The following is a 15,024-nucleotide window of genomic DNA, read 5'->3' as shown; positions in this document are numbered from 1 at the left end:
AGGGCATGAGCCGGCGCCCGCGCGCCGCCCCGAGCTGCGGGCCGGCCTAGAGTCCCGCGCGGGCCCCGCGCCGGAGCCAAGCCGCCGCCGCCGCCAAACAGCGGGCGCAGCCGTGGGCGCCGCGATGCAGCGGCCGGGGGAGCCGGGCGCCGCGCGCTTCGGCCCGCCCGAGGGCTGCGCGGACCACCGGCCGCACCGCTATCGCAGCTTCATGATTGAGGAGATCCTCACGGAGCCACCGGGACCCAAGGGCGCCGCGCCCGCAGCCGCCGCGGCCGCGGCGGGCGAGCTGCTGAAGTTCGGCGTGCAGGCGCTGCTGGCGGCGCGGCCTTTCCACAGCCACCTGGGTACGTGTGGCGGCTGCGGGGTCGCGGGCAGGGCTTGGCGGGAGACAGCGAGCTGAACCGCGGGGGCGCCCCGAGCCTCCTCCGGCCTCGAAGCAGCCCCGGGAAGCTGCTCTGGGAGCGCAAGTTCTGGGACTGTCTCTCGGAGCCCTCCAGGCGGGAGGCGGAGGGTGCAAACGCCAGGCCTCAGAGAAACCAGGCCTCGTGCCCGCGGGCCGCCCCGGGAGGGTGTTCGCTCTTTCCTTCACTGCTTCCCTTCGGCCTCCAGCCTGGGGACCCCGAGTGAGCATCCCGGTTGCAGGCGCACGACCAGGCTACGGACTCTTGTGGGTGGAAGCGACCTCAGGCCACGGGCGCCTGGGCTTCGCCGCAGAGGGCTGGCCGGGAGTGGCCGCGGCTGCCCAAGACAGGGAAGTCGGACCTCTGGGGAGGAGGCCTGCGCTCCCGATAGCTGGGTGCTGACGCGGGCCCAAGGCGGCCCGGAGCCCCCGGGAGCTCCAGCGGGCGAGGAACGCGGCCTTGGCCGCAGTGCGGACCTGCTTGGGCCTTGCCTCGGGGTCAGAGGCCTGACTGTGAGCAGCTGCCTGGCTGTCCCTTCTGCTTTCAGGTCGGCTGGGCCTCTGCAGGGCTTGAACGGCCTGCTCAGACCTTTTCAGCTTCTGCCCTTTCTCCCAATTTGGCGGGGCCTGCCCTGCCCTGATGGTGCCCTCTCCATCGCACTCCACCCTCGTCTTGTCTTTCCTGTCTCGCTTTCCAGCCGTCTGCGGGTCGGCCTCCCTCGGCTTCTCTCACTGGGGTCGGTCTGCCTTCCATCTCCTACCTTTTCCCTGCGGGCCCTCTGCCCCACATTTACCTGCGCCTTGCCCTACCCTTTCCGGCTCCAGCCGGGCTAGGACTCGCACCTCAGTGACAGGCCTGTCGGGGAAGGGAGGCTTCTACGCTGTAGCCGGGACCCCAGCCCTTCAAGTCGCGTTCCCTGACACCCCACCTCCCAGTTGGTGCTCCCTAGCCTGGAAACGGCAGGGCCAGCGCGCTACTTCTAAGTCCATCTGGGACTCCGCCATTTGGCTACCTTTCATCTCCGTCTGCTCTGTTGTTACTAATTCGTTTGAAGCGGGCACACAGTCGTTTTAGGACTGAAGAAAATGGAAACATCTTCATGGGGAAGCGTCTGAAAATAGAAAACGCCGACAGTAATTTCCAGGTTCTCAGGGTACTTTGGAATTTCCGAGAAGCACCCAACTCCAGCCCAGATGACTCCTAGCCACCGTATGGCTGTTGTGCCACGCACGGAAGAGCAAATGTGCCTGCTCTGTGCATATTCTTTTTCTAAGCAGCAGTGCTGATTTGGTTGGAGCAAACGCCCATCTTCTTAGGACCGGCTGCCGTTTTATTTTTGGTTTCTTCTTTCCCCGAAAGACAAGACCACTCCGAGTTTCCCGCAGCTGCAAACATGTTCATCAAGAACCCCGAGATCTCAGAGTCGCTGAGGCTTGGGGAACTCCAGGACAGAGCACGGACGGGGTCGAAGAGATACTCCCTCCCAGATCTGGGGAACAGCAGCGTTAAGGAGGGTCTCCATCTGCGCCACCGGCGCCGAGGGGCAGGGCATGGAGATTTTGCGCTGGGTGGCACCGGCCAAGCGCGAGTACCCGCGTCGGCACATGGTGCGGCAGTCCCTGGGGTAGAGGAGCGCGGTCCTAGCTCACCCGGCTCCCCATTCTCTTCGCAGCCGTGCTGAAGGCCGAGCAGGCGGCGGTGTTCAAGTTCCCACTGGCGCCGCTGGGCTGTTCAGGGCTGAGCTCTGCGCTGCTGGCGGCGGGGCCTGGGCTGCCCGGCGCCGCGGGTGCACCACACCTGCCACTCGAGTTGCAGCTCCGCGGGAAGCTGGAGGCGGCAGGCCCTGGGGAGCCAGGCACCAAGGCCAAGAAGGGGCGTCGGAGCCGCACTGTGTTCACCGAGCTGCAGCTGATGGGCCTGGAGAAACGCTTTGAGAAGCAGAAGTACCTTTCCACGCCGGACAGGTAGGACGGGGCAAGGCTGGGGCCAGCGGGCTGTGGGAGTGTGGTCACTTGCCTTGCTGAGGGTGCGCCCTGCTCTTTCCAGAATAGATCTTGCTGAATCCCTGGGCCTGAGCCAGTTGCAGGTGAAGACGTGGTACCAGAATCGGAGGATGAAGTGGAAGAAAATAGTGAGTGTGCCTGGTGGCTTCCCGCCCCTCGGCTTCCTGGGCCATGCCCCGGTGCCATGCAGAGCTACTCTCCTCCTTCTCCCTGCAGAGACTCTGCCCAACCTCCCCATTCCCTCGGTGCCTGGTACCCACCGGGACTCTCTCAGCTCTTTCTTCCCCTTGGGTGCCTGGCTAAGCCGACATTTCTTCCTCTCTCGCGGCACCTTCAGGCCTCCTGGCAGTCTTATGCTCTCCAGGCCAGGCCGCTCCCCAGCGGCATTTGGACAAATAGCCGCCATTTCCCGGGACATTTCCCCACCATTTCCTCATATGGTTTCCTGTACTCCCTAGTCCCACCTGGGTGCAAGTCTCCTCGGGGATCCCCAGTCTACGTCCTGGCTCACCCAGGTGCTGGCGGTCCCCCGTGCAGGTGCTGCAGGGCGGCGGCCTGGAGTCTCCCACCAAGCCCAAGGGGCGGCCCAAGAAGAACTCAATTCCAACGAGTGAGCAGCTCACTGAGCAGGAGCGCGCCAAGGATGCGGAGAAACCAGCGGAGGTGCCGGGCGAACCCAGCGACAGGAGCCGCGAGGACTGAGGGCGGCATATGGTGCCGGGCCCGGGATGCCCGCGCCGCCCGCAGCCCCCTCACCCGGCGGAAACCTGCGAGCCGGCCCTTCCGCGTCCAAGACGTTTACTTCCTAAATCTTTTTATTATGATCTTGAATGCGGACAACTGGGGCCAAACGAGGAAGGACACAGACCCTAAAGCGCGCTTCTGGGCTCTAACCTGGGAGACTCGCATCCAGCGCGGCGGAAGCTACTAGTCTCTGCCCTGAGCTCCGTGGCGCAGAGCGCTCCACGCGCATTCACGCCCCGCTCCTCGCCTGCACCCCCACCCCGTCTGGGGCCGCCTTCCCGGCCGGGGAGCCTCCAGGCACACACCCGCTTCTGGACGTCGGGGACCGGCGGTTGGGCTCAGGCCACCACGGCCTGAGACCCCCGGGGCAACCGGTCGGCTCGGCCTGGAGGCGGGTTCCCGATGTCGCTGGGGCCCCTACCCCCTCTTGCGAAGACGGTGACTTTTTTTTTCCAATAAAATATTTTATGACACAATCGGGCTCGGTGGAGCAGCTTCTGAATCCGCAGTGGGTGCGGGTGGGCGCGGCAAGATAAGCGGAACGCCGGCAGTTGCTTCTTAAACTTCCTTTGCTCCGGCTCTGTGGAAGGCAGCTGTGCCGGTGGTCACCAAGCCCGGGCTAGGCACGGCGGGCGGCTCGGTGGCTGCAGGATCCTAGGAATCGCTTCCTCTCTGGGCGTGAGGGGCCAGTCTGAACTCCACCTCCTTTTCCTTGCCAGCCAGAGAGTCGCTGGCAGGAGCGGTCGGGCCGCACCGCGGGTGCCCAAAGGAGCAGGAGCCAGAGGTCCGCCGCAGAGCTCGCTCCGGAAGTGGTCCGGACAGACAGCCGCCTCGGTGGTTGTTTCGGTTTCCTGGGACTTGAAGTACCAGTTTGTGCGGTTCTTGAGATGGTCTTCACCAACCCATTATGAGGCTGATGGGAAGTCGAGGACGCGAGGTTTGGACAGAGCCCCCACCAGCACGGTAGCCCGCCCGCGGGTCCTTGCGGCAGCAGTGGCTCCCCAGAGTTCTCACGTTTTCCGCAGGATACTCGGGGCCGCAGCGCCTGGGCGCCTGAGTTCCAGCTCCGGGCAGTGAGGGCACCTGGCTGACGCAGAGAGAGGACTCAGCTGACACCGGCCTAGGGAAGGTGGTCCCTTGCAGGGACACAGCTTGGCTGCGTGTGCCCTCTGGTGCCCCCTTCTCATGGAGGTCTCAGTTGTCTTCCTGCAGTCCAGGCTGGGCTCAGGGCTGCCTGTAGGTTCCTGTCCTCGTGCTTCCTGAAGCTGGGGGTGGGGAGGATGACCAGAGGTGGGGATGGAGCGACGGCCACTTTACTGGTTAAAGCTCAGTAAGACTATGAAACTTGGTCATTCAGAGTTCCTGAAGCCAGGTCCTTCCAGGCTCAAAAAGGAAAAGAGATTTAGGCACAAGAAAAAAAGAGATTCAGGAACAAACAACTCAGCTGCAAGTTTTGTGTTTCAGAATGTGAAAGTGACCTCTTCTGGCCCCCACCTATTGTGGCAACACCTTGCCTTTCAGATCTTGGCTTGATAGGCTCTTCGCAGAACCTGAGCTCTGACTTCCCCTCCTGGAACCTCAAGGCCTGAAGGAATGAGGGGTTTGGTGGGGGGGCAGTGTGGGGAGAGGAGAAGGAGAGAGCAAGCACTTTCTGAGGGCTGCAGCCACTTTCCTCACCCTAGTCCTGCCAGGTGTGGGAAACCAGCTCTTGCTCACTCTGGGTTCTTAATTCAGCCTTGCAAACAGCTACCAGACTACTCACCTGCTTTTCCTGAGAAGCCAGAACACCTAACCAACCCTGACTGCCTGGAATGAATGAACCATCAGTGTGTGACTGTGGCCCCTAATCCCTTCCAGCCTTGGGGTTACTCCCAGGTCTTTCAACCTAGCCACCCTGCCTGCACTGGTCCCAGCAGCCAAGTGACTTACCTGACTGCATTTAATCTTCTCCATTTGAAAGGACAGGAAGTGAAGGTCTGACTTCCGTGGAAAGGGAGGCCTGAGGGACCTGGTTTCCAGCTATGTCTCTATCATACAGAGTTGTGGAAGAAGGTAGAATGTACCTACACCAGTCAAGAGGGGCAAGGAGGGGGATCTGACCAGCATCAGTCACAGTTCCTTCTGGGCTCTCCGGTTTTACTAAATCCGAGGAGGGCAACCTTGGGCAGATTAGCTGCCCTGTGAGTCTTTTTTTCCCAAGGTGCCTTGCTGTTCTGGACCTAGTGGTCTTTGTAGGACCAGGGCTCTGACAGGTGGGGGAGGGGGTCCGGCCAATCCGGAGTCAGAGCACAAGGGCCCCAATATTTCAGCGGGAACACCCCCCTCCAGGCACAAAGGGGAACTTGATGCGGGAACTCCGGTCGGAGGTCACCTGTGGGTCAGTGGGGAAGTTGGGCCTCAAATGAGGGAGACCAGATTCCAGGCCCTGCAGTGCGGGAGGGGTGGAGTTTTTGTCACTGCCTTCACTTCTGTGCTCCTTGGCGGGACAGGGAAAGCAGAGACAGACCGAGTTCCCGAGACCGGGGAAGAGTAGCCGGCTGCACGCCATTGTGTTTGGGCAGCTCAGGGCTTCCTTGCTTGGTGGAACCCTTGAGACCCGAAGGAAGCTCCAGGCCCGCTCCAAGGAGCTAAGGCGCAGAGGCAGATGATTGCCCGCCGGCCCGGAAACCCCGTGCTGACCAAGCCCGCAAAGCTGCCACTCTAGGTAAAGGACTGCATCCTGTCTTCCAAGGTGACGCGGTCTGTCGGGTTGCGCGTGCCGGACTGGAGCTACCTGGCGCCCGCCCTGCGTGCCACTGCGCCCCAGCCACCGAGCGCTGAGGTTGTCTCTCTGTCCGCAGGCAGCAGTCGCATCCCTCATTTCAGGCCCGGGGCTTGAAGAAAGGGTCCTTTGAATCCCATTCCTCTTCCCCTCCATGCACAAGTCTCTTCTCATCCCCAAGTTCCTGGGAAACAAAACCCAGATATGGCGCGGGCCTAGGCGGTGGCTGAGCTTCCCGGAGCCCGGGGGCCGCAGCCAGGGGAAGGAGAGGGCTCAGGAGTCTCGCGAGAGCTGTGGCCCTGCGGGAGTGGGGAGCGCCTGCAACCGCCTGGACCCTGGGGACGCGAAGGGCTGGGGGCGGAGAGAAGGCTGGGATTAGACTGGAGGCAGCGTTCGCCCAGAGGCGCGAAGTTTGCGCTCATTGTGCTTTATTCAAGGTGGCTTGGGGAATGAGGGAGTCTTTGGGGGGAGGATTGGCAGAAGGGCCCCGGCCCGGGATGGGGGAGGGGGTCGCTTCTCGACTGGTATGATCCTGGCTCGGAGCAAGACGTTCTCCTGGTCAGTAGAAGGGGAGCTGGAGTCCCGGGAGAGAGAAGATCTGGGCGGCGCCCAGCTGGGCCCGGCACGCAGGAAGCGTGTAGGAAACGGAAGGCCAGTTGCAGCCGGCTTGGATATTCCAGCTCACCGCCGGCTCCACGCAAAGCCCCCGCACCGCGAGGACAGTCGCAAGCGCAGTCGCGAGCGGGACGCCCCATCCCGCCCCCGACTCTTCACCTAAAAAAAAAAAAAAAAAAAAAAAAAAATTCCTCTGGCTTGCTCCCTTCCCTGTTCTGGATTCCCCTAGAGGGTCACTTGTGGGGACTAAGAAAGAAAAAAATAAAAGAAAATAAAAAATAAAGAAGCGCGGGTCCTGGCCCAAGTCGACAACAGCGGAATCTGAAGTTTTTGTCCCCTGGAACCGGAGGGCACTGTCTTACTGTGCTACAGGAAAACCGAGCAGGGCCGGCTAGGGGTGGCCAAAATGTGGTCCTCTCAACCTGGAGTGAGCACCTCCACTTGGCTGTCTCTCCCCATCTTCCTGGAGCTCCAGGGTCCGAGCAGAAACCTGGCACCTCCTCTGTTTTCTGTTGCTCCCCCGCCTGATTTCCTTTCTACAGGTCAGGGAGCCTCTGCCCTAGAAATGACAGTACCGGAGAAAGAACGCAAAGGACATCCCCTGAGCCCACTTTGGGTTCCTGTGTCCACGGAGGAGACTAGCTGATGCTGGGAACCTCTGCACCCTCTGTCCAGGCTGGGTTCCCCAGTGGTCCCACCTACCGCCCCCACCCTCCCTTCCAGCTCAGCCGGGGGCCAGATCTCGGAGCTGAAGGAAAACTTCTCCAGTGCCACCTCCCCAACCCCACTATAGGGAGGTAAGAGAGCTGGGACTCCTCACTGCGCTGGGCAGGGCGGGAAGGTAACTGCAGCCACAGGGCCAGCAGTTGCTGACTCAGTCTGGTTCAGCTCTTTACCCCTGTTCTGGTACCCTGGCCACTCACAACTTCCTGCACCAGGACTGTCAGAGGCCTCTCCAGGGCAGGGCCTTCCCTCTTGGGATCTCTCTGACTTTGAAAGGGGGACCCTCACTGGTGTGACTTCAGAAGTTCAATTTGTCTTAGCTCTTACACGGTAGAGTTCGTAGGTCTCAACTTTAACACAGCATCTTCCCATCTCTAAAGTCCGGTTTCCATAACAGTTGGCAGTTGGGATGGGGGTGAGGGTACCAGAGGCTGTGGGTGTCATGGATGCCCCATGTAACCCCCCACACACTCCCACAGGTTTGCCGAGGTTATCCAGCCATTCCAGTGGACAGTGGTGGCCTCTGGCCTCTCAGGCACCAACTCTGGATGGGAAGACCACGGAGGGGAGTCCTTCAGGTAGGGCACAGAAATTCACAGGGGAGGAGCAGCTTGGGGAGGGGGGGTGACCTTCAGCAAGGCACAGAAATTCACAGGGGAGGAGCAGCTTAGAGGGTGTCCACTGAGAGAGGTGCCTCTGACCTCAAAGAAGTTTTAGGAATACCTCCAGTGCTGATTGATTGCGCTGATAGTTGCCGTTTTGATGTAAACTCAATAGTGATTTTTTTTTTTTTTTTTTTAAATCTATGTCCTAATAAGCCTAAAAGAGATCTTTGAGTAGGTATAAAATAAAAATTCCAGGTGATATGAGAGCAATGGGCTATGGCTCCCTTCGCAATATTTAAACAACTTTTCTTTCTCAATGCTTCGGGAAATAATCGTGCATCTGACATCAGAGGCAGCATGAACTCACTGATAGGTATCAAGCTCTTATGTCAGCCCTTCATTCCTTTAACAAGCACTTATTGAGTGTGGCAGACAATTCCTAGCGCTAGGGACAGAATCTGCCCTGCCAGTTTCTTCTGAATTACCTTGTCCATCCAGTGACACCCCAGTAAGGTAGGTGCTCCTACTCCCATTTTCCGGAAGAGAAACCTCACAGATGTTAGGCAACTAACACAAAACCGTTAGCAACGAATTGGATCTAATTTCAGCTTGGCGAGTCTCCACTGCCCCTCACTCAGCAGCCTCAAGGTCCAGCTTGGGGTGCCCCACATGCCTTAGGGTCTCCAAAGCCCCTGCCGGCCTGGAATAAGTCTCACTCATTTGTTCACCAGTTTGTTCAACATGACCTCTGCGTGCCAGACACGGTGCTAGGGAGGGGTGGACAGACGGTGAAGAAGCCACAATTAAATCCACAAGATGATTTCAGAGAGTGATCGTTGTCAAGTGGAAAATGCAGCAGGTGATAGAAGATGAGTGGGGTGGGGGCTTTAGCCAGGATGGTCTGGGAAGATTGGTCTCAGGAAGTGACCCTTCAGTGGAGACCTGAGTGACCAGGAGGAAGGGGCCGTGCTGTGAAAAGCGCCTGGGGATGAGGGAAACCAACTGCAGTGGTCGGAAGGCGGTTATGAGCCTGGCGGAGGGAGGTGGTGCGGAGGGAGGCGGTGCAGTGGGAGGCCAGGAGCAAGGAGAACGAGCAAGGAGAGGTGGAAGAGTGGGAGAGAGCAGGCAAGGATGTGGGCCCAGGCACCACTTGGAAGCGCTGGGAAGAGGCAGCGTCCTGCTCCTGCGCCCTGGCCGGGGAGATCCCCTGACGGCTGCCCCCAGTCCGCACTGCCGAACGCAACTCGGCCCGCACGCGCAGCCGCCCCAGCCCCCGCGGCGGCTCCGCCTCCACCAGGCAATTTGCTTTTTTTCTCCTTTTTCATAAGGATGCAATTTTCTGCGTGCTTTAAGGACATTAGAAGGGCGTTTGACTGACGCGCCATGCGAAACGCATTAGCGAGGCTCGCGCTGCGCACGGCAGGCGGCGCCGCCCGTGCAAGGGGCAGGTGGAGGCCGAGGCAGGGGAGAACACGCAGAGGGACTCAACCCCGAGGGAGGAGAGACCACAACACGGGGTAAGAAATGCAGAAAGCAGAGACAGAGGTGGACGACAGCGGCAGTGTCTTAAGAGAGAGAAAAGGAGAAACAGGGAAGTGTGTGTGAGAGAGTCGGGGTGGAGAAATGGAGAGACAGGCTGGAGAAAGGAAAGGGAAAGTGCAGATAGGAGAGGAAGGTGGAAAAGTTAGGGTGAGGAAAGAGTTACTGAAAGAAGGCAGCCCAGCTGTCCCCCAGACCGCCATGTGACCTTGAGCACAGAAACAAGCGAGTTCCCTGCCTGGTAGTGGCGACAATGGAAAGTGACAGAAAACTTCCTCTTTGTGTTTCTGCTTTTCCAATGAGCCAACCTCCCTCCTTCCCCAGGGCACTCGCACATGCTGTTCCTCAGTCTGCAATGCTCTTCCCTGTGCTCCCAGCTGCCAGGGACTGTCTGCTTCTTCCGTCCTGGGCTCCCAAGGGGCGTTTCGCAGAAGAGGACTGCTCAGACCCTGACTCACCCTGCAGTGCTCTCTGGCACTCACCACCACTCACAATGCCTAGTGTATCTACCTGGGATCTATCTTTGGGGCAAGGTCTCTCACTGCTCCTCTCCACCCAGCATTCTCCTGCACTTTAAGGAACTTACTCTGCAAATGCTCAGATACCATCCCGCTCCCCAGCCTCAGACTGGCTCAGAGGATGCTGGCTGAGTGGTTCTTTTTTTCCCCCCAGGGATATCTGTAGAAGTCCCTCCTCCTGTCTGAATGGTGGCTGGTGGCTGGTGGCTGAGTGTGGGCAGGGGGAAGGTCTAGAGGGGTTTGGGCTGGTCCTGCAGGCAGGATTTGGGAATGGTCCAGGGCTCCACGTGGGGATGTGGGGCAGGAGCACCAAGTGGCATCGTTCCCCAGCCCTGGAGCCTGAAGGGGGCCCAGGCCCTCTCCAAGCAGAGGCAGGGATAGAAGCCAGCTAGCACTGGGGACCAGCTATGTGTGCCAGGCCCAGGATGGGGCCTTTCCATCCCCACCTCCACCATTTTGGAAGCACTGATGTCGGGCATGGCTGTGGCTAATCCCTGTGTGCTTAATCCGAAAACCTTTTGAGACAGAGACTGTGAAATCTGTTTCTCAGATGAGAAAACTGAGGCTTAGAAAAGAGTCTCACACCGAGTGAATGGCAAGCAGAGCTGGGATGTAATTCAGCCCAAAGTAACTTGATGAGCTAGTCTTGTACCTTCAGCCCTGAGAAGATTCCCGGAGAAGGCTTAGCTCGCTGAACTGCATTGCAATTCATTCCAGAATACAGCTGTTTTGAGTTCAATCAGTGAAGGGCCCAAATACAAGCACAGCTGAGCCATGGGGCAGCCTAGCACTGTGGTTAACACCCAGGGCTTCATCATTTGTTAGCTGTGTGACCTTCGGCAAGTTATCTGTCTTCTCTGTGCCTCAGTTTCCCCCTCTTTAAAATAGGAACTGGTAACACCATCTCATGTCCTCATTGGGTGCCTAGGCATGCAATGAGTGGGATTTCCTCCCAAAATATTTTTGGAACAAATGTGAGGGTATAACTTGGTGTTCAAGTGGTGTCCCTGGAGCTGATGGGAGCTACTAGGATGGAGGAGCTCACAGAACTGCAGGGGGCATCCCTGTTCTGGTCAAGGGGACAGGGCTGGCTCTCTGCAGGCCTTTGCTGCTCCTCCCTCCTTGTGGGCCGATGATGGACTGTTGGCAAGAAGAGAGCCTGGGCTTTGGAGGCAAGTTTGGGCTGGGGTCCCTGAGGGTCTGGCATAATTCCCTTCTGTTGTCTTCATGGCACTTACATGAGGGCAGTCCTCGGGAGCTTACCAGTTGATGGGCTGCTGCCCATCTCTCCCACTGGCATGTCTGCTCCGGAAGGGCAGAGACCCTGCCTGTCCTGCACCCTGGGTCCTGGATAGCACTGGGATGTGGCAAGTGCACAGCAAAGATCTGTGGGCCGGATGAGTGAATGTCCTGCTGCCCCAACACTTACACACTCGAAGGTCCTGGCCAAACTCTCACTGTCTGCTTATGACCCATGTGTGAATATCTCGTGACAATAGTTAGCTTGGCCTTCCCTGTCACAGCTGGTGGAATGCAACACCCTCTCCTCTCCTGCCTGCTGGTGGTAAACTGAGGCAGGGGCAGGCTGATTGGCAGGCTTTTGGCAGCATGGGTGTGACCCTAGTGGTGCTCCACTCTTGGGACTCCTCACGGTCTCATAGGTCAGGCCATGTCATTCCTACACTGACGCTTCAGCAGCAATAAAACCCATCAGGCCTTGCAGTGAATGAAAGAATGAATGAATGAATGAATGAATGATGGCCCAGCTCTTTCAGCTGTAAGCTCTGGCTTTGAGTTGGCTGAGGGCTTCTGCTGCCACCAAAGCCTGCCCTTGTAGCAGCCTGAAAGTGCCAAGAAATTCACCCCTTCCACCCTTGAAAGTGGTCCTCAACCAGGGGGGGGTGGGAGTTTGTGGATAGAGACCTGCCTCACCCCCAGGTAGATGATGCTGAGGGGTGCTGTCCACACTGGCTCCCAGAGTTCCCCTGCAAGGTCAAGCTCCAGCTGCCCCTGGGTTGATTTGCTGGACACCACACCCTTTGTCAGCTGTGTGGCATCAGTCTTGCCCTGTGTAACATGAGTGGATGGGCAAGCTCCATAGAGGGCCACCGTGGGGAGGGGAAACCATGAAAGCAGCTCCCCTCATGTCTCTAAACTGTTGTGGTTCTGGGTAGGCTTTTATTTGAACAACAGGATAGCTGCAAAACGAGGTTTAAGACCAGCTGAAGAGTAGGACCCTGCCCAGCTCAGAGCTTCTGGAATCTTCCACGTTCTGCTTCAAGCAGCTTTGCATTAATCATGCAGCAGCCTCCCTGGTGTGTAAGGGGGAGGAGGAGGAGGAAGGAAGAGGGAAGGAAAGGAGGAGAAAGCAAGGAGGACCGCACACTCCCTGATACCCGGTCTGTGTGATGCCAGCAGTGGCTATTCAGAGGCTGGGATGGCTGCCTAGATTTCCTGATCTTCAAGGAGACCTTGGACATCCTGTGAACATAAGCAAGCAGGACCCCTTCTAAAGAAGGGACGGTGTGCTTCTTTGTGAAGGGGCCCCGCTGGGCAGCCCAGCGGGTTCTTGGAGGCCCAGTCCACATGGAGCTCCTGTGCTCTTGCTGATGGGGGATGCGCAAGGCAGGAGAAAGAGGAGGAGGAGGAGGCCTTGGTGGCAGAAACCAGTATCACGGGCAGGGAGTGAGTGGGGCTGTGGGAGAAGCGCAAGCGTGGATACTCTTTACTATCATTTTTTTCATTATTCATGTATTCATTTCCTCATTCCCTTATTTGATCTTACAATAAGAAGTTATTCGTGCCTTATTTGTATACCCATGTTCGTAGCAGCATGATTCACAATAGCCAAAGGGTGGAAGCATCTCAAGTGTCTATGAGCAGATGAACTGAGAAACAAAATGTGCTCTGTACACACAATGGAATGTTATTCACACTTAAAAAGGAAGGAAGTTCTGACCCATGCTACAACGTGGATGAACCTCGCGGACATTATGCTCAGTGGAATAAGGCAGTCAGCAAAGGACAAATACTGTGTGATTCCAGTTATATGAAGTCCCTACAGTCATCAAAGTCATAGAGACAGAAAGTAGAACGGGAGTGCCAGGGTTTAGGTGGCTTTGGACAATCTCGCTTCTCCCCCTTTACTCACTTGTAGTTCTCAAGAATAACTGTAGAATGTGCTGTGGCTATGACACCCATAGAGAGGGACGGCTGGGGCAACCCTGGCTCTGTTCTAGTTCCCACCATAGAAGCAGGATGTCCTTCAGTGGTTTAGCCAGCAAGCCTCTTCGCTCCCTGGTCTAAAACCCAGTCCGAGACCTGCTTTCCAGGACCCTTCAGCTGGGGTGCAAGTGGGGCACACATGAATGAACAAGACAGGGGATCCCAGGCTTCCGTTGTCCCTTGCTGCCTATCTGTAAGGAACAAACCCACTTCATGTAACCTGTTGGGTGCCTGGGTGTTCTCTCACTGGACTCTGACAATTTGCTAGCCAGTGGACAGTGAGCCTACTCTGGGGCTGGAGGAGGGGCAGTGGGGAACTCGTGTTGAAGGGGGACAGAGTTTCAGTTTTACAAGATGGAAAGAGTTATGCAGACGGATGATGATGATGATGGTTGCACAACAATGTGACTGTATTTAAAACCACTGAACTCTTAAAAATAGTTACAATGGTAAATTTTATGTTGTGCATATTTTACCACAACCGAAAAGTTATTGTGCCTTCTTTGGACAAGATTCTGGGCTTGGCTCATCCCCTCAGAGAGCATGCATTCCCTCCCGTTCTGCATCATTGACTCCGAGCTGATGACTGCTTTCTTCACTTGTTAGTACATTCGGTGCACACAACTGGGCACCTGGTGATTGTAGGACACAGCTGAGGGCAGGACAGGCAAAGCCCCACCCTTGGGAGCCACCTCCAGTTGTGGGGACAGTGAACAAAATTAGTAAGTAAAGATGTAATAGGTCACCAAATGGAAGTGCTTTGGTGAAAATAAACCAAGGAAGAGGAATGGGTGCACAGTCCGACAGGCCCCATGGAGCTGGTGACACGGGAGCAAGGGAGAAGTGGGAGGGGAGGGCACAGCAGGCACAAGGGCCCAGCCAGTGTGGCAAGAGTTTGTGGGGCAGGCTTGAGCCTTGTTTTCCCTCAGAGAGGCAATCTGACGGAGGTTTGAGGGGTTCCTCTTGCCGTGTCTGGAGGTGGGAAGAGGGTCTAGGCAGGGAGCCGTGGGAATTACTGCCACCATCCAGATGAGAAATGATGGGGCAGGATCAGATGTGGCAGAGGCGGGATTCAGGTGCATCTTGAGGAGCGCTCAGTTGGTGGCTGGCTGAGCTGGACGAGCTTTAATGAGAGGCCTGAGCTGTGGCAGGTGGGAAGGACCCTGGGAAGTAGAGGTGGGAAGTGGTGCCAGCCGCTGGCAGTTCCCTGCTGGCTGCCCTCCAGGCAGCTGGGACTTGATGTCTGTGATTAGAGGCGGGCAAGGAATAGGGTTGGGAACTCACAGAGAAGAGGAGCAGCTCATTTGATCCAGGGAGAAGGTGTGCATCCCGGTAGGAGGACCACGGTGGGCTGCAGGAGAGGGCCCAGGTCCCATGAGAGGAGCAAGGGTAGGCCGGGGACAGTCCTCCCATGGAGTTCTGGGAAACAACCTCCGGGGCTCTTCTCCTAGGGAAGCTGGTGCCGGCAAAGAAAAGCTTCCTCCCAGTGTCAGCTGCCAGGGATGTCTGTCAGGGGGTGAGTTCCCCATCACAGGAGGTGTGTGATTCAGGAGGGGCCGTCAAAAGACAGCTGCAGCAAGTGGGCAGCACTAGCCCTTAGAGTTGTTTCCTAAATAAGGAGACGGAAGCCAAGGGTGAGTGGGTGAGACCCCAAGCACATTTCCTTGCCCACCCCCAAACCTCAGGGCCACCATCTCTGCCCGTGTGTCTGAGCTGGTGGAGAGCATGAAAAACGGAAGGGAGGACTCAGGCTGGATGCTCATGGCGCTAGCACCTTGCTCTGCCACGTAGTACCTGGGTATAAGCCAGGCTCAGTGTCCCATTCTGGAAAGGCCAGCCTTCAGGGCTACATCGTAGGAGTCCCATTGTGTCTGGAGCTGGTTCCTT

The 15,024-nt window shown here is 57.7% G+C and overlaps 1 protein-coding gene across 1 annotated transcript; it reads left to right on the top strand.

Moving 5' to 3' along the window:
• Positions 1-8: 8 nt before the first annotated feature.
• BARX1 (BARX homeobox 1) lies at positions 9-3,632 on the top strand. The gene is made up of 4 exons (XM_025360160.1): positions 9-347; positions 2,077-2,368; positions 2,451-2,535; positions 2,945-3,632. Exons 1-4 carry the CDS (start codon positions 125-127, stop codon positions 3,107-3,109), a joined length of 765 nt encoding a protein of 254 aa, XP_025215945.1. The 5' UTR covers positions 9-124; the 3' UTR covers positions 3,110-3,632.
• The last annotated feature ends 11,392 nt before the right edge of the window (positions 3,633-15,024 follow it).

Source organism: Theropithecus gelada, chromosome 15 (genome assembly GCF_003255815.1).
Source record: "Theropithecus gelada isolate Dixy chromosome 15, Tgel_1.0, whole genome shotgun sequence".
NCBI lineage: Eukaryota > Metazoa > Chordata > Mammalia > Primates > Cercopithecidae > Theropithecus > Theropithecus gelada.
Note: the sequence above shows the minus strand (reverse complement) of the source record. Positions and strands in the feature narration are given on the sequence as shown.